At 30.9% G+C, this 18,067-nt stretch overlaps 4 protein-coding genes across 5 annotated transcripts; 2 read left to right on the top strand and 2 right to left on the bottom strand.

Moving 5' to 3' along the window:
- The first annotated feature begins 1,940 nt into the window (after positions 1 to 1,940).
- Positions 1,941 to 5,085, top strand: Alka (glycine receptor subunit alpha alkaliphile). Its single transcript, XM_074240100.1, has 8 exons — positions 1,941 to 2,122; positions 2,308 to 2,381; positions 2,913 to 2,977; positions 3,030 to 3,440; positions 3,511 to 3,651; positions 4,235 to 4,464; positions 4,523 to 4,651; positions 4,715 to 5,085. The coding sequence occupies exons 2-8, from the start codon at positions 2,332 to 2,334 to the stop codon at positions 4,955 to 4,957; spliced, it is 1,269 nt and encodes a 422-aa protein (XP_074096201.1). The 5' UTR covers positions 1,941 to 2,122; positions 2,308 to 2,331; the 3' UTR covers positions 4,958 to 5,085.
- Positions 5,010 to 9,912, bottom strand: LOC141525530 (periodic tryptophan protein 2 homolog). The gene is made up of 9 exons (XM_074240066.1): positions 9,772 to 9,912; positions 9,584 to 9,685; positions 8,933 to 9,045; positions 8,634 to 8,728; positions 8,412 to 8,540; positions 7,210 to 8,344; positions 6,101 to 7,119; positions 5,817 to 6,033; positions 5,010 to 5,212 (listed from the first exon to the last, which is right to left on the bottom strand). Exons 2-9 carry the CDS (start codon positions 9,599 to 9,601, stop codon positions 5,086 to 5,088), a joined length of 2,853 nt encoding a protein of 950 aa, XP_074096167.1. The 5' UTR covers positions 9,602 to 9,685; positions 9,772 to 9,912; the 3' UTR covers positions 5,010 to 5,085.
- A 228-nt stretch (positions 9,913 to 10,140) lies between these two features.
- On the bottom strand, positions 10,141 to 13,423 carry LOC141525570 (uncharacterized). The gene is made up of 5 exons (XM_074240120.1): positions 12,864 to 13,423; positions 12,174 to 12,752; positions 11,973 to 12,100; positions 11,675 to 11,879; positions 10,141 to 11,100 (listed from the first exon to the last, which is right to left on the bottom strand). Exons 2-5 carry the CDS (start codon positions 12,651 to 12,653, stop codon positions 11,062 to 11,064), a joined length of 852 nt encoding a protein of 283 aa, XP_074096221.1. The 5' UTR covers positions 12,654 to 12,752; positions 12,864 to 13,423; the 3' UTR covers positions 10,141 to 11,061.
- A 168-nt stretch (positions 13,424 to 13,591) lies between these two features.
- Vha16 (vacuolar H+ ATP synthase 16 kDa proteolipid subunit) lies at positions 13,592 to 17,542 on the top strand. 2 transcript variants are annotated; one of them, XM_074240131.1, is made up of 4 exons: positions 13,592 to 13,727; positions 13,804 to 13,910; positions 14,470 to 14,662; positions 15,775 to 17,542. In XM_074240131.1, the coding sequence occupies exons 2-4, from the start codon at positions 13,820 to 13,822 to the stop codon at positions 15,989 to 15,991; spliced, it is 501 nt and encodes a 166-aa protein (XP_074096232.1). In that variant the 5' UTR covers positions 13,592 to 13,727; positions 13,804 to 13,819; the 3' UTR covers positions 15,992 to 17,542. The 2 variants fall into 2 exon arrangements, with proteins under 2 accessions (XP_074096232.1, XP_074096233.1); XM_074240132.1 differs by having other exon boundaries at positions 13,677 to 13,723.
- The last annotated feature ends 525 nt before the right edge of the window (positions 17,543 to 18,067 follow it).

The following is an 18,067-nucleotide window of genomic DNA, read 5'->3' as shown; positions in this document are numbered from 1 at the left end:
TTTTGATAAAAAAATAAAAATTTTTTTTTTTTAGTCTTAAAACTTAAAATTAAATCTGGTAAATTTTTCAAAATAATTTTTAAAGAAAATTAAAGATTATTTTTTGGCGAAAATTCTTTTCGTATAAAAAGGAGATAAAATTGAAGATATAATTACCATAAACTTTAATGGGTTGTATATATTTAATATTGTGTTGGTATGGCGGAACAATTTACAATCTACCGGTCGACATTGACCTCGAAAGTGAGTGAGGTGATTGCCTTACGGATTTATGTATTTATGTATCTATGTATGAGTAAATATATATTTATATATTGGATATCTTATTATTAAAAAAAACGGGAAGAAAGTGCACCCACTTGCTTCAGGTACTTTTATTTTAGCAACAGCTAATGCTCGAGGAATTATATGCTTTGATATTTATGGATTTTACTGCAAAAATAGTAAAGTTTCTAAAAAAAATTTCATTTGACAAAAAGAGGATTTAAGTACCTCCAGGGTAGTAATTACAAGTGTTTATAATTAACAACTTTTTGGTAAAAAATTATATTGCTCACTTGTAAATACAAGATTGTAAAAAGAGACTTTAATTCTTTTAATAGAAAAAAAATTAAAAGATTTTATTTATTACCAGAGAAATTCTAAGTTTTTTAATGAAAAAATTCTTAAAAAAAAAAATACTTAAATTTTCTTAGAAAAAAATTAATATTTTTCTTATGAAAAAAATACTTCAATTTTCTCAGAAAAAAAAATACACTTTAGTTTTTTAAATATTGACATTTTTTAAAATATAAGCTCATCTTGATGTTACACTCATCAAGAGCTTTCATTTGAATACCCACATGCATTTTTGATATATTTTTCATATATACATATATTTAATATATATAAATATATAAAATATATGAAAAATTGATGTGGGTACTCAAATGAAAGCTCTTTATGAGAGTAACATCAGGATGAGCTTAAATCTTAAAAAATGTCAATAGTTCACGAGATACTAGGTCATTTCTTAGTTATATACCTAACTGCAACCCTGACCTTGAGTTTAGAATAAAAACTAACCTATTAATCCAGTAAAAAAGTCAAATCACTCCTCAGTACATAATTAAAGCCAAAGAATTCAAATAATCGGAAATTCGTCGAATTAAAAGCAATTACCATATAATTGTATAAATAGTTACCTAAATTTCAAGATCACATTTGTAACATCAAGTCGGCATTGACTAATCTCAATTTAAAATTAAAATATTGCCCTAAAATAAATAAAATAAATAAAATTTTTAAAACATTTAACGATATATTATACTCCTTATAGACAAAACAGCGAAAGTAAAATTTCTCGAGTGTAACGAGATGTTATTCGAGACTACATCAAGAGAGAGTGAACGTTTTATTAACCAGACACGCTATCTGGTATTAACTAGGAATTTCGGTTTTCATTTTCACTGATACGTTTTATAAATAATTTAACAATTAATAAATAAATTAACTTACCTGACACTAAATCCATTTAATTTCTCAAGCAAAAGTTATCTCATTGTACAAGGGTTCCGTAAGGCGGCCATTACTCTCGGGTAAATCAATACAGTGCTAGACATGGCGGCGAATTCAATTCATGAATTCGTTCGTAGGGTTTTACGTTCTCCGGATGCAGCACGTGGAGCTAGGACGGTCAGTAGCCATTTCGGAGCTTCTAAAGCGCTTGATAGAGAACTTTTAGAACCGACCAAATAAGACAGGGTTTGAATCCCGGTCAGGTAAAAAATTTTTTTTTTTCAAAATTAATTTTTTTTTTTTTCTAGTTAAATTCGGCTGACTGCCGAACAAACGCGAGCTGTACCTGTAAAAAAAATCTGAAAAAAAAAAAAAAAAAGAAAAACGTAAATCGAGGCCACGGTTGGAAGGAGAAGATTTAAAAGCTGGTACCGTTTCTTTGCAAGAGTGTCAGCGTCCTCATCTCAAGAAAAAGAGAGGGGAGAGTTTAAATGATTTGGATACAACAAAGACGGAGGTAAATTTCTACTCTTCCTTTCCAGCCGAAGCCGATCAAGGTCGAGAGTTCCAACCGTCATTGATTACCGCTAGGAACTTTCTTCGCGATGATTGATCTTCCGTGAAGGTAATCCTCTTCTCACGAGACTCGGGGAAAAATAATCGTCATCACGGATAATTGTTGTTTGTTGAGGCTCCAATCGATTGTTGTCTTGTTGATGAGTAAATTGGCTTGAGCTTCCGCAGGACAATTTAATTGAAGCTTAATATGACAAAATTGATTAATAGCTTTTGTTTTTTCATTTTTGTCAGTCGCAGTTAGATTCTTGAGAAGAAATGAGGTTTACGGTTATTTTTTTGCTCCTGCGTATTGGATTTGTTTATGGGTAAAGTTTTTATACAGGAATTTTTTTTTTTAAACTATTATTATACGGAAAATTATATGATAGTTTGTAAAGTATAATTTTTTTTTATAAAAGATAATTATACAGTTTCTATAAAATTTTGTACAATTTTTTTTTTAATAGGAAAATTTATTTATTTATTTGTTTTAGAAAATTATGGATTTTATTAAATTGCACTGTACTTTCTTAAAAACTGACATTTTTAAAGATTTAAGCTCATTCTGGTGTTATACTCGTCAAGAGCTTTCATTTGAGTACCCACATGCATTTTTCATATATATATATATATATATATATATATATATATATATATATATATATATATATATATATATATATATATATATATATAATATATATAAATATATAAAATATATGAAAAATTGATGTGGGTACTCAAATGAAAGGTCTTGATGAGTGTAATCTCGGGATCAGCTTGTATATTTAAAAAAGTCAATATTTTACAAGATACAAGGTGATTTCTTAATTACATACTCAAATTTTATTCATTAGATTATACAAAACAAAAAACAAAACCGTAGGCCCAGAAGTGGTTCTCCCCCCCACTTATATAAAAGGTAAGTTACCCCCCACCCTTCCTGAAGAAATTTTAAAAATTTCTTCTTCCAGAGATCCGACCGTCTTTAGAAGACGGCAAGCCAGTGGAAGTAGACTTCAAGATCTTCGTCGTCGACATAAACTCGATCAACGTCGAGGACATGGACTTCCGAGTGGACATGTTCATCCGCCTAAGCTGGACGGAAACAAGGCTCCGCATGTCCGAAGAGATCTTTGAGATAGGCGATGATTATGTGACCTTGCCTCCGGAATTCTTCGACAAACTTTGGCAGCCTGATCCTTATTTCCTCAATTCTAAAATCGCAGAAATAGCGACGCTTACTCACAAATTCTCCTCGGTAACTTTGTACCGGAATAAGACAGTGACATATTCAGCGCGGATGCACGCGATTGTTGCCTGCCAGATGGAGTTCCAGTTGTATCCGATGGACATACAAATCTGTCCTATTTACATCGAAAGTTGTAAGTATTTTTTTTTTTTTTTCTAATTAATTTTAGCAATTTTCATGAAAATTTTTTAATATTTGTTTAGTTTCATACAACAGTCAGAAATTGCAATTAAAATGGGCGTCAACCGGCGTGACTGTTAACCCTGAATTGAAGTTATTGCAGTATAATTTTGGAGAGCCCCAATTATTGCAGGAGATTCATAGTTACGTCACTGAAAAATTAGGTAAGTAGAAATAATTATTTTTTTTTAATTAAAAAAAAAAAAAAATTATTTATCAATTTTAATGTATTTTAAGTCGCAAAATTATCAATAGTATCTAAGGGCGTGGCTAATTATACTAAGGGGCGTTGCTAAGACGAATAAGCGTGGCTAATGTTGCATAGAAACAGTTGCTAGGGGTTTTTATGGTTTCTAAGGGCGTAACTGACGTTGCTAAGTTCAAATTGCCAAACACGCCCACAAGATGGGCGTGGCTAAAATTATAATGGGCGGGACTAAGGTTGATAGCAGGACAAATGTTGCTAAGGACGTTGCTAGGGGGCGTTTCTAAAGTTACTAAGGGCGTGGCTAATGTTGCTAAGGGGCGCGTTTTTATGATTTATAGGGACGTGGATAATGTTACCAAGCTACAGTTGCTAAGGGGCGTTACTAAAGATGTTAGATTATTAGGGGGCGTTTCTAAGGTTATTAGGGGGCGTTGCAATTTTATGAGTGAAAAAAAATTTTTTTTTAACTAAACTAAGCATATATATCGATGCGCTGAATCCAAATCTGTAGAAAAAAAAATTATTATCGAAATTTTTAGGGAATTATTCAAGGCTAATAGTCTTCTTCCGATTCGAGCGTCAAATCGGGCACCACTTGATCCAAACCTTCGCGCCATCTACTCTGGTGGTAATGTTATCATGGTTCAGCTTCTGGTTGGGTTTAGACGCCATTCCAGGGCGCGTAACCTTATTGGTGACAAGTATGTTGACACTAGTGACGATGTTCACCGGCTTAAAGAGTGACATTCCACCTGTCGCCTATGTTAAGGTAGAAAATTATCTTACCGGTGTGAAAAAAAATTTCTAACCTAACTTATAAATTCTAGGCTCTAGATTTATGGATGGCAGGTTGCATGGTCTTCGTCTTCGCTTCTCTAAGTGAATTCGTCGTCGTGAAAGTCATCGACGCTCGGCAGAAACAATTAGAGTTGCAATTAAACAACTTACGAGCTTATGTAATTATAATTAGTTGAAGAAAAATTTTTTTGGTAGATTTAAGTACTTATAATTCCTTCCAGAGGGCGTCAGTAGAGCGCAGTGTCTCCATCTGGGACTACGAAGCCTCGCTGGACTTAGAGCCAAAGCGCAAGCGCGGCAGCACGGATCTCTTGCAGCCAACATGGCTGGACCTGGAGTTGCTGCGATCTCAGCGCACTCTGTCGAAAAAAATTGACTACTACAGTCGGCTTATTTTTCCCTCTTTGTTTTTACTCTTTACAGTTCTATACTGGCCCATAGTTATCTTAAAAAAACGCAATTAGCTTGATTGACAGGTTATAGGCCTAGGGTTTAGTAATAATGATTCTTAGATAAAAAAAAAAAAAGATTTTTTATTGATAAAGTATATTTACAAAAAATAATTAAATTAATTATGATAGTGGGTTTAATGTTAATCTTCATTAATATCCATGAGAGTGAGTGAACTGTCAGACTCGTTGTTGGAATCATCTGTAGGCTTGGATTTTAGCTTTGCTGTTCTTATTATGTAGTCGATTGTGTATTTATTGAAGTCACATCTAAAAAAAAAAAAAAAAAAAAAAAATAAGAAATTATTTATAAATGAAATAAAAAGTTAAAGGGGGAATTTTGGAGGTTTGTTGGTAAGGGGGCGTGGCTAAGGTTACTAAATAACAGCTGCTAGGCTAAAATTGTTAGAGGCGTGACTAATACAACTAAGGAGCATTGTTAAGGTGTTTATAGGCGTGGTCAATGTTCCTAGGGGCGTTACTAAGGTTACTAGGTGAGTTTTTAAAAATTGCTAGGCAACAGTTGCTAAGAGGTGTTACTAAGGGGGTTGATAAAATTTCCAAGGGGCGTATTTATGATTTTTTAGGGGGCGTGCTATGTGAATAGTACTATTGCTAAGTTACAGTTGCTAAGGGGGCGTTGCTAAGGAACTTTTGCCAAAAATCCCTGTAGGGGGCGTGTCTATGGGTTTCTAGGGGGCCTTTCTAAGGTTTCATAGCAACTGTTGCTAGAATCGTTGTTAGGAGCGTGTCGTAATATTTCTGGGGGCGTTTCTAAGTAGTAATTAGGGGCGTGGCTAAATCAAGAGAATTAAATTCTACATTTCATCAATTTTTATCTAAATAAATATTATTTAAAAGTTTAAATACTTACATTTTACTGAGATCATCATACTTCTGCTGCATATTTTTCTGAAGAGTCAACAACGCCGTAAGTTGTAACGGTGACAATTTATGTCTACATTTACCCAGAATAATTTCCGCGAAAATCAAATAAAAGTGAATATGCCTCGTCCGTTCCAATTCTACTCCAACAAATTTCAATAACCGGTCGATGTAGACTTCCGACAGTGACGTAACAGTCAGCTCAACTGTAAAGACAATACTCATGAGGATTTAATAATTTAAAAAAAAAAAAAAAAAAAAAAAAAAACTTACCATCATCAACAGGAACGGCTTCAACGACAAAGCGAATGATGTCCTTCTCATTCAGCCTGAGCGCCATCATGAGGGCTTGGGAGAACTCTTGGTCGTGTACCTTGTCCTTGACCGCCTCAGGAGTGATGTTGATCTCCAGCATGAAGGGATCAAACATGTCCCCGGAGTCGACTTTGTAGATCAGCAGGCCCTCTGTCGTCGCAGCGGCCCAGGCTAGCCCAGTGGGCGAGAACTGAAGCTGGAACACTTGGACCTCAGGTTTGGTTCCTCTGCTAGCCATATCCCCACTTTTGACCCCTGGGAGCTTGATATTGACGCCATCTTGTCGCTCGTCGATCAGCGCGAGGTTCCCGAACTCGGTGATCTTCCTCCGGTTTATGAAGTCGTCCACGGCGTCCAGAGACCTGTTCTGAGTAATTTCAAATTTCTTGACCAGAACTTGCTCCCTGACGTCGTAAATGCAGACGTTCTTGCTAGCGCCACCTGCCAGGATGCACTGACCGTCCGCGGAGTAGCACAAAGAAGTGAAAGCCTTCCCCGCGAGGTTCTTCTTCGCCGTAATTAAATCGGTCTCCGATCTCCCAGCGCCTAGGTCGTTCCTGCCCTCTATCGAGCCAGTTTGCAACCAAGTCTTGACATCGAAGAAACTTATCGCGCCATCTAGCGTAGACACCGCGACTTCCTTGCCGTCGGGCTTGTAGATCACTGCCAGACCATCGGAGGTTAAGTTTATCGTCTCGTGCTCGGAGTTGTTCTCAATTGCGTTCCAGAGCTTCAAAGTCTTGTCCCACGACACTGACGCCATGCTGCTGCTCCCCGGGCTGCTGGTGAACGCGAGGCTAGACACTGGCCCGGTGTGGCCTGAGAGAACTTCGAGCAAAGTCCCGAGCTTCATGCTCCACAGATAGATGTCGAAGTAGTCCTGACCGCCGGCGGCGATGAACTCGTTCGAGGAGTCCAGAGCTAAGCAGGAGAACTGGACTGGCCGGGGTGATGTCAAGGTCTTGAAGTTACGGTACCTGAAGGTAAAAATAGGCATAGCTAAGCTACAATTTTCTATTCTTATAAATTTTTCCTAAATTCAATATTTTACGAGTTATCATAATTACCTTATAAGATCATGCGCCCTGACAGTTCCATCCAACGAAGCAGAAGCGACAAATTTCCTATCATTGCTAAAAATGACCTCGGTGACCCTGGAAGAGTGTTCAGAGAAAGTAGCTACACAGAACCCAGTGGTGGTGTTCCAAAGCTTGACCTTTCCATCATCTCCTCCCGTTACAATCCACAGACCATCTCCACTGTAAGCGAGACAAGTCATATCATGAGCGTGACCTTGCTGCTTAAGAACATAAGTCTCGCTCTGCCACTCCCAGACGAGGAGCTGCCCCAGGAGGCTTGAACCCAGAGCGATCCAGTCCCCGGAGGGGTTGAAGGTCACGGTGGACAAAGAATTATTCGAGACGGAGAGGGAGTGGATGAGATTGACCTCTGGGATTTCGTAGAGGAAGAAGGAACCGGTGCTGAAGCCTACGACGAGGATTTTTGAAGCAGGATGGTAGGAAGCCGTTGAGACGGCTACTGCGGAGTTGTCTTTTTTTTGGGCTTTAGCTTCGTCGGCTAGGTAGTGCCTGGAGGTTAATTTAAAAAAAAATTTTAAAGGTTCCTGCGGATCGTGCGGATTGTGCGGATCGCTTTGGACCTGCGGATCACGAAAATTTTGTAAACTGTTCAGATCTTGCGGATTACGAAGATTCTGTGAACTGTGCGGATCCTGCGGATTGTGCGGATCTTCCGCACAAACTTTAGAATTCTTAGCTGATTTTTTTGAAGCCTTCGTCTGCTCGATCGCTTTTTCAAGGTCAACATCATCCTCCGACTCGCTGTCATCCCTCTTGACCTTCTTAGGAACAAAAGGCTTAAGATCCTGCGGATTTAGTGAAGCTTCCCAGAGACACAAATGCCCGTTCTTTGCTAAGGTAAACAAATCGTAACTATCAGAAGCGTCGAAGCTTACATAGATGATCTCGTCGCTGTGACCGCCGATGTTGCAGTACCGGAAGTTAGCGAACTTTTCCAGGGAGTAGAGTTTTGTAAATGTGTCCTTGGAACCTACTAAGAGGAAACGCGAGTCCCACGACCAGCTTAGGGAGGTTGTCTCGTCCACTGCGCTGTGAAATACTCGCTTCATTTCGAATGGGTTGTAGGAATCTGTTTGAAGGCCTGGCGCGCTGAAGATGAACACTGAAAATTTTTTGTGTTATTTAAAATTTTATTTATTTATTATAAAATTATAATATATTTTTTTTACCATTATTTTGCTTGCAAACAGCAAGATACTTTCCATCCGTTGAAAATTTTATACAGCTGACTGGTTTTTTAAATCGGTACTTGTGGATTATCATTTTACTTATCATACTGATGAGATGCGCCTCACCCTCTGTTAAAAAAACATAAATTAATATTTTTATTTTTAAAAAAATTTTTTTATAATTTTTTTCGGTAAAAAAATTTTTTAATAAAATATTTTTACCTTCATTAACAGCCACCAAAATATATCCATTTGGTGATAAATCAATTGCCGTGTAATTATATCGACTCTCTACTGGCAATGTCGATGACTTGTGACTGTAATTAACAAAAAAAAAAAAATTAATTAATAATTATAATCATATATTAAGACTTAAATAAATTATTTAAAATTTAATTTAATTTTTATAAAATTAAAAAAAAATAATTAAAATTATTATTATTATTATTATTATTTTTTTTTTTTTTTTGGTAATAAATTGATTTAAAATAAATAATTTAATTATGAGAATAAAAACTTACTTTTTTAAATCGTAAACACTGATACGATTTCCTACTGGGCTAATTAAAGTTGATCCATCATTAGCGAATAATAAATTACCTTTGCGGTAAACTGTGCTCAGCAAATTTCCAAACTAAAAATAATTATTAAATTTTAATAAATACAATAATAAAATTTAAAAATTTTGTTTTATTAAAAATAAAACTTTAAAAAATTTTTAAAACAAAAATTGAGAAAAAAAATTTTTAAATTATTGATAAAAAAAAAAAAAAAAGAGAACTTTAGTTTTAAAAAAAAAATTTTTTTTCAATTAAATTTTACAAAAATTTGATTAAAAATTTCAAAATAAAAATTGAAGAAAAAAAAATATCAAACTTAATAAAAAAAAAAAAAAATTTTAATATTTAAAAATTAAAATAAATTTTTTTTTTAATTTAATTGTTAAATTTATGCATTTAAAAATTTTTTTTTAATTTTTAAAACCAAAATTGAAGAAAAAAACAATATCAAAATAAAAAAAAAAAAAAATAGTTTTTAAAAAAACATATTTATTTTTAATTTAAAAAAATTTTAACATTTAAAACTTAAGAAAAGAAAAAGTTCTTATCACCCTAAATAAACTTAAAAAAAAAAAATAAACCTTTAGTAAATAAAAAAAATAAAATTCTCACCTTATAAGCAAACTTCATGATTACACAAAAATAACCACTAAATTACCACGTGCTTTCCATGAATTTAAATATTTCCAATTTAAATCTTTTTTCAGTCACCCTCTACAAAATAAAGAATGAACATAAAATATTTTCAATTAAATAAGCTTTAAAAATAATTTAAATAATTAAAAAAACTCAAAAATTACAAACTAAATCTCCTAATAGTTGCCAAATCAACAAGTCACGCGGTTATAAACTCGCCCTATGGAGGGTAGAGGTAAGGAGAATCATCTGTGTATATGAAAAAGTGTTTCCGTTGAACTGTATTAAATTAGGATGGCGCCACATTAGCATCAGGGTAAATTTTAAAGGGAGCGCCAAATATTATTAGAGTAGGTTTGAGAAATGAACAAGGAAAGAAAAACTTCCGTTAAGTTACCGCGTGCCTTTCAAAATCCGCATAAAGTAGGAAACAACATATGATTTTTTGCGTATCATTTAACTATTACTTGTGAATATTAAAAAATAAATAAACATTTTAATAAGAAGAAAGAATTATTTTATACAAAGTAAATAAGTAAAGAAATATAATGAAATAAACAAATATTAATCAAGAGCAAAACGAAAATAAAAAAATTTTCCTCATAAACATTCAATTTCTGGATTTAAAAATTTTTTAGAATAAAACATAGAAACCTTCAATCAATTCACGTATTAAAACATATTGTTATTCGCTAAAAAAAAATAATTTATTTAAAAATACATAATATAATATAAAAGGCATAATGATGTATATATATATAGTTGTCTATAATAAATTAAATGTTAAAAATTATAAAAAAATCATTAGTATTGAGTTTATGACAATAATTTGGCATTTTTTCTATTCATTTTAGTTTTAATTTTTGCTGCTTCGTAACGCTTATTCTCTGACTTAGCCAAAAAATGGGCGCGCATAACAATTTAAATATCTATAACCTTTGCCGTTAAACTATTTTCATGTTGAAAGCACCCAATTTTTAAAACAATTTCTTTTTTGAGTTCCATAGTTATTTCGCTAATTGTTTCAATATTAGTCAAGTTTTTACTAACAGCTCTTAACACACACCTTTCCAATTGCTTCGTCAAATCAAATAATTAATTACTTGCAAATATTATGTACAAATTTTGTACGCATTAGGTATAAAAACTATTTCATTGCAAAAATATATGTACAATTTGTATGTATAAATCACCCTAGATGGAACTAAAAACATTAGGAAGTATATAAAATTATTTTATCTTTAGTCTTATTGAATATTGTCCAAAAACTTTCAAATTGCCATGTAAAAATGGAATATTTAACGATTAACATGATCATACTCTAATATGATATATATATATATATATATATATATATATATATATATATATATATATATATATCTTCGCAAGTACACATATATTAATATTATCCAGCAGGAAATTTTTACGAGTGATAATCAATTTTTGATGCACTATGTAGCCATTGCAGTTGTATAAATTGAGAAGTTTGCCTGTTAAATAAATAGATAAAAAAAGTTGTTTAATTATATCCAATGAATTAAAAGTCATATAAATTTTGTGATTTCTAGACCTCACTCCATTTTACCGTCATAGAGTATTTGTATGTTGATATTTTTGAAAATGAAAAACCAGTCGATCATGAAATCAACTTTTCCCATAACCAATTTTGTTAAATAATATTGAATTAAAGGCCAGAGTGTACAATAAGGTACTTGTAAATGATAAAAATTAGTAAAGATCTACTTTATATGTCAGATAAATTCAATACGTATATAGTATTAAAACTTATTACTGGAATGTGAAAATTTATTATTTTATTATATACACCCTCCACTTAACATTTATAAACCCTTTGTTGTCGTCCTTCGTTAAATTATGTAAGCATTATTATTGTAAACTGCTTAAACATAGAATTTATAGTAGAAGTGATAAACGTAAAATTAGAAACGACGATTCCAATTGTTAAATTAATAAATGTTAAATTAACAAATCTTGAACAATAGTAAGAATGAAATGCTGCTTCTAGCCTCAAACAATTGTATTTTACAATTGTTTTAAACTTACCATTTGTTTTAAACGTTTGCACTGTTTAACCAGATTTGAAGCACGTCTTTTTTTAGCAGTTGTTGTTGTTTCCAAATTCATTGAAGTCGGCTTTTGACTCTGTAATCGATTCCGTAAGATTCGACAAGATTTACATCTCGGATTATCTTGGTTTCTTTTATAAATGTCATCACCAACTATCACATTTTTACAAAGTTTTGAATACCTGAAAATTAATGTAAATATATTAATTCAATTCGTATAAATTCTGTCCTCAGTAGTTCATACATTCACTTATTAAAAAACAAGCAATCCTTACTTAGTACTGTCAATCTGAGTACCAACGCATATAGGCCACCTTTCCACTGATTTTAAGTAGTTATAGACACAACTTAATGAATGCAATTTTTCGTTTAGAGGTAGTTCTTCATTGTTAGGAAAAATAACCTGAAATAAAATAATAATCAATGATTGTTTTAAAAAAATAGATGTATATACTCGAACGTTAATTAATACATACAGTAATAGATGTATCCTTGTTTAAGCGTAACCGAATTTTGATCTGCTGAGTTATTGGGTCCATTCGCATTAATACCAATCCATTGGGCTTGGGTATATACAGCCAAAACGGCGGTAATTTTGGAGCTTCGATTTCTTGCAGATTATAGGAATCTTTAGATGCGTCTTGACTGAGAGGTGGTTCTATCAAGTCTTGTTCACTTTGAACAACAGCACCTATTGGATTATTAGGAAAATCTTCATCTGCTAATATTTTCGGTGGCTCGATGTTGTTTTCATGCACTTGAAACAGCTCTTCGTCTCCAGAGTTATTTAAATGTAAGCTTGGCTTTTCCAGTTCATCTACAGTACTTGTTAGAAGCTCATGTTCAAGTATCGGAATAAACTGATGCTGGATCGTTGGTAAAGCTTCTTCTTTAAGTATTTTTTTTCCTAAAGGCATAATCTTGAGCTCTCCTTTTATGTATAGTTTCTCGTACATTTTTATTTGTTCCTCTTTAAAATGGAGATGACAGATGTAATCAGTAGCCTTTAATTCAATACCCAATGAAATTTTCCAATTTTGTAATCTCGCCGGTGTCTGTGAAATTAGATAAAATAAAAAATTAATATACCTTCGTTGACTAAAAAAATTATAGAAATGAGCAATGGTTTATAAAGTAAATTTTTTATAATAAATTGATTTACATACTGTTGGTTGGAAATACGAAATAGATTGAGGCGAACCATTTTTTTTTTATTTTTGGATTTACGCCCACTTGGACAACTTTTCACAACACAAATTTTACCCATAACTGTTTTGGTATTCACGTACTTTTTTATAAAATTAAATGTTAATAAACCAATAAACGTACTATTCACAGTTTACAAAATAAAATCACTTTAGGTGCACGTTCCCTTATAATATTTTTTTAAGGTTATATTTACTATAATATTCTGTACTACGTAAGTTGTTGAAATTTTAAATAATTTAAATAGACTACTCTAGTCGACAATGATTTTACATTTTTCAACTCGGCATACTTCAATTCATTTACAATTGCTACATTCATACATTCATACCATACCCTTTATGTAAACCAGCGCGATTGTAGAAGAATTTTGAACTGTTATTTATACCATACAGCTGGACATTTTTTCAACTTATCTCCCATATGAGATGATTCTTCTTACCTCTACCCTCCATAACTCGCCCTAATTCCTGCGCGCACGGGTGGGAGATTGGCGTATGCGTAAAGGTTCTGCGCATGCGTATAATTTTCGCGCCGGCGCAGAAGTTTTTTTTAAATAGATGTCGCAAAAATCAGTGCCTTGGCCTGGTAATCGACGTCAGCTGCCTTGTTCTCGGTCTGATTGGCCCTTTCTTTCGCCTTGGAAGCTCTCTGACCAATAAACAACCGCCTTGCTGTTTCCAATTCGTCACATGACGTCTTGGCTTGGCTCTGTTGCTCTGTAAAAAACTCCACGGGCAGCAGATACTTATTCATCCGTTGTTCTGGTTCTGGCTCAACAGCTACCGTGACAGAAATTTTAATTGTCTAGTTTAGTGAAGTGGGTGTGTACCTGTTTTAATAATTAATCCTTAATTTATTATTTTAAACAATTATTTTAATATTAAATTATATTTTTAGTTGTTAAAAAATCAAAATGAGCTCCCCAGCAGTACTTCCAGAAGACCGTCCGATCTACGGGCCATTTTTCGGCGTAATGGGCGCAGCCTCAGCTATTATTTTTTCCTGTAAGTTTAATAATTATTAATTCACAATTAATTAATTACACAAATTTACTAAAATCCGAATTTTTTTTTTTTAATATTCAAAAAAATCACTAAATTTTTTCCATTAAAAACTTTTTTTTTCACGTCCGCCATTTTGAACACTAAAAATTTTTTTTTGACACTTAAAAAAAAAAAATTGGATTTTTTAAAAAAATATTTTTATTAAATTATTAAAATAAAAAATTAATTTGTCAATTGAGGGCGCCGGTGTCGTAAAAAAAAATCAATAATTTAAATCACTAATTAATAATAATAATTTTAGTGCGCATGTTCAAAAAAAAAAAAAGTAATTAAAAAGTAATTAAATTTTTTTTGATAAAGAAAATTGATAAGATTTTTTTTTTTTTTTTGAGTAAATTATTTAAAAATTAGGAAATTGTGCCACGCCCCCCGTCATGTGACGGCAAACGTGAGACTCATGTGACTTAACGGGTTGGGTTGTCTATTTATTTATTTATTTATTTTTTTTTGAATTTTTTTTTGAAGGAATTTTATTAAAATTTTTTTAAAAATTTTTCAGCCCTAGGAGCGGCGTACGGAACCGCGAAGGCTGGAACAGGAATCGCAGCGATGTCGGTGATGCGACCGGAGCTGATCATGAAGTCGATTATTCCCGTGGTCATGGCGGGTATTATCGCCATTTACGGGCTAGTAGTCGCTGTGCTCATCGCTGGAGGACTCAGTGAACCCTCTGCGGGGTACTCTTTGTATAAGTAAGTTTTCAGGGTGGTCACTGGGTTAAGAAGGTCGGGGGGGGGGTAAGATTATTGATTGATTTTTTAATAGCGGGAGAAATTTGACATTTAAAAAAAATTTTTATTTTAATTTTAGATAAAATATAAAAATTGAAATTTTTTTTTGTGATATTAGTTAGCTGTCACCTTATCAATTTTTTATTTTATTTAACAATTAAATTTATTGTAAAAAATTATTTTAAAAAAATTTTTTTTTTTTTTTTCTATTATTTTTTTGTTAAAAATTTTTTAAATTATCAAATTAATTTTCATGATTTTTTTTTGTAGAGAAGGAAATTTTAAACACAAAAAAATGTCAAAATTTTGATTTTTGACAAAATAGCAGCTTGTCAAAAAAAAAAAATTATTTTTTTCAAGAAAATTTATACTTTAAAGTGGCTTAAAAGATCGAAATTTTTATTAGAAACTTCAGTCCTTCGATCATTACCTGACAAAACTATCTAAGAAGATCCTGTAAAAATTTCAAGCCAATTGATCCAGCTGTTATGGAGAAATTTTTCTCACCGACTTTAAAAACACCGTTTTGAAAAAAATTAGTTTAAAATTTTAAGAATTTAAATTAAGTTAAAAAATTTTATAAATACGCTAATTTCTAAGAAATTATTTTCCGGATTAATGTGAAATTTTTATAATATTCTCAAATATGTGTACTAAGGTGCCTTTTTTTTTTTTTTGCAAAAAAAAAATTCTATGAAAATTTTGGCCCTTAATATTAAAATTAAGTCGCTAAAATCAAAATATTTAATAATAAATTTTTTTATTTCATAAGACTAAAATTAGCCGACATCTAAAAATTTTTAGAATTTTATTTTATTGAAAAAATTATTACAAAAAATTAAAAAAAAAATTTTACATATAAAAAACTTCAAAAACTGCAATTCCAATTTTTTAAAAATATTTTTTTGTTTGAATTTAATTATTAAAAAATTTTAAATGTCGGCTAACACTTTAATTTCATGATTTCTAAAAAAATGACACTTTTTTTGTAACGGAAAAAATTTCCAAAAATTTTTTTTTAAAATTCAATATTTCAACATTTTCCAAAAATATTAATTCAAAAAAATTTTCAGGGGTTTCATCCACTTGGGAGCCGGCTTAGCTGTTGGTTTCGCAGGACTGGCCGCCGGATTCGCAATAGGAATCGTGGGTGATGCCGGAGTCCGAGGAACAGCCCAGCAACCGCGTCTTTTCGTAGGAATGATCTTGATCCTTATCTTCGCTGAGGTACTGGGTCTGTACGGGCTTATCGTCGCTATCTACCTGTTCACCAAGTCGACCACCCAGTAATTGCCCTCTATCATCGCCGCCTGCCACCACCTTCGCCATCTTATTAATTATTTTCGGCGCTACAGTGTCGCGTCTCCAGTGATAGTATTATCTCATTTTTTTGTTATTTATTTATTTTTTTTTTTTCTTAACAAAAAATATTTATATAAAAACAAAAAAGAAATTTTATCAACTAATATCCAGGCGGCATTTATTAATTAAACTGTCACAAATCAGGCAACTGTATAAATTTATTTAGCACAATTTTTATTATATTAATTACTAATTAATTAATTGTATTAATAACTTGTAAATCGATTACTTTTTTTTTTTTTTTGTGAACAAAATTTGATCTTTTTATTTTTTAAATAATTTTCAGTTTTATTGATTAAAGGTTTAATTTTAAAATTAAATATATTTAGAGTAATTGTATATGATAGTGTTAAGTCAATTTGAGAGGCTGGCATAATCAATTTTATTATTAATTAATATTATTATAATTAATTATTAATTTACTAAATTAATTAGTTAATGATGGTTGTTAAGTTAAGTTTGCTAAAAAAAAAATTGGTAAATTAGTTAAATTAACTAAATTGATTAAAATTACTAATTGGTTAATTTTTTGAACATTTAGTCGACTAATTGGATTTTTTTGGGAAAAAAAAAAAAATCACTTAATTAGTTAAATTAATCAAATTAGTAATTTTAATCAATTTGATTAAAATGACTAATTGGTTAGTTTTTTTTTTTTTTAATTATTTAGTCGAATAATTAATTTGATTCAATAACAAATCAAACTAAATTAGTTAAATAGTTTAATTAATCAAATTAGTCATTTTAATCATGATTAAAATGACTAATTTGTTACTTAATACTACTAATTGATTAATTGGATTGATTAATCATCAAAAATAGCTAATTATTTATTTTAATCACTTGATTAAAATAATTAACTAACTAATTAGTCATTTTAATCATTTGATTAAAATAACTAATTAAAAAAAAATTTACTAATTGAAAAAAAATTAGCAAACTTACCTAAACTATAATTAACTAATTAATTTTTCAAAAAAATTAATTACTAAGGCCAGTAATTAATTTTTTTTTTTTTAATTGTGTCATGTGTAAATCACATATTAATTGTATGTACATTCCATAGATTTTTTTTTAGAGCGGGAATTTTAAACCAAAATAAATATAAATTAATAATATTTCCCAGATGGAGCTGATGGGTAATATAATTAATTAGAAATTTCGTACTCGCATAAATCCTAAATAAAAAAAAAAAAAATCAAAGCTAGCAAATTGACTTATAATTATCGCGTCCCCCTTCCTGTCATAATATAATTTAGTGTACATAATTAACGATAAAAAAAAAAAAAAAAAAAAAAAAAAAAAAAGCTTGGTATGTACACATGCTAGAGTTATTATATTATTGAAAATTGAATTAAATGTAATCGGTTATAAACGTTTGAGTGGGAGAGAGTGACTGCTGTCATGTAGTGTAGATCTGGAGAGATACAATTAAATATATATCAATTAATATCAATAAATTAATTAAAGAACAGTTAATTATTATTTTAAAATTATTTAGTGTATCTTCCAAAATAAGTAATTAAAACTGCATGACTGGGTTGATAAAAGTTGATACATGGTTTAACTATAAATATAAATATGGATTTTGAATTATTATTGAGTATATATAAATATATAAATATATAAATATATAAATATTTATGTTAATCCTCGATGTTACAGATATAATAAACGATGTGTTTAATAAAATTTACAACGGGTTTATTTTTTTCGGATTTTAGGAGGCAAGGACTGAAATCTTAGGAAATTCCTATAATTTAAATTTTAGGAAATTCTTAACATGGAATTTTTTTTTTTTTTTTAGGAAATCTTTAAAATTAAAATTACAGGAAATTCCTAAAATTGAAATTATAGAAAATTTTTTAAATTTATATTCTAGGAAATTTCCAACATTGAAATTTTAGGAAATTCTTAAAATTTTTTGAGACTCAAAATTAAAATTCTAGCTAAAATATCAAAAATTTTGAAAATTCATAAGAATCCTTTTTTATAGAGCATAAA

The sequence above is a fragment of the Cotesia typhae genome, unplaced genomic scaffold (assembly GCF_013202065.1).
Source record: "Cotesia typhae breed Kobodo isofemale line unplaced genomic scaffold, CoteBio_Ctyphae contig_26, whole genome shotgun sequence".
Taxonomy (NCBI): Eukaryota; Metazoa; Arthropoda; class Insecta; order Hymenoptera; family Braconidae; genus Cotesia; species Cotesia typhae.
This window is presented reverse-complemented; position numbering and strand designations above follow the sequence as displayed.

Bases quoted from the DNA above. Each gene is read 5' to 3' on its own strand.
- LOC141525570 (XM_074240120.1), bottom strand. From the start codon at position 12,653: ATGTACGAGAAACTATACATAAAAGGAGAGCTCAAGATTATGCCTTTA. The intron at 11,880-11,972 runs GTAAGGATTGCT...ATTAATTTTCAG, and splicing joins ACTCAGATTGACAGTACTAA to GTATTCAAAACTTTGTAAAA. The intron at 11,101-11,674 runs GTAAGTTTAAAA...TTTATTTAACAG, and splicing joins GCAAACGTTTAAAACAAATG to GCAAACTTCTCAATTTATAC.
- Alka (XM_074240100.1), top strand. From the start codon at position 2,332: ATGAGGTTTACGGTTATTTTTTTGCTCCTGCGTATTGGATTTGTTTAT. The intron at 2,382-2,912 runs GTAAAGTTTTTA...TTTATTCATTAG, and splicing joins CGTATTGGATTTGTTTATGG to ATTATACAAAACAAAAAACA. The intron at 4,652-4,714 runs GTAATTATAATT...AATTCCTTCCAG, and splicing joins TAAACAACTTACGAGCTTAT to AGGGCGTCAGTAGAGCGCAG.
- Vha16 (XM_074240131.1), top strand. From the start codon at position 13,820: ATGAGCTCCCCAGCAGTACTTCCAGAAGACCGTCCGATCTACGGGCCA. The intron at 13,911-14,469 runs GTAAGTTTAATA...AAAATTTTTCAG, and splicing joins CTCAGCTATTATTTTTTCCT to CCCTAGGAGCGGCGTACGGA. The intron at 14,663-15,774 runs GTAAGTTTTCAG...AAAAATTTTCAG, and splicing joins GCGGGGTACTCTTTGTATAA to GGGTTTCATCCACTTGGGAG.
- LOC141525530 (XM_074240066.1), bottom strand. The intron at 8,541-8,633 runs GTAAAAATATTT...TTTTTTTAACAG, and splicing joins TTTGGTGGCTGTTAATGAAG to AGGGTGAGGCGCATCTCATC. The intron at 7,120-7,209 runs GTAATTATGATA...TTTTACCTTCAG, and splicing joins AGGGCGCATGATCTTATAAG to GTACCGTAACTTCAAGACCT.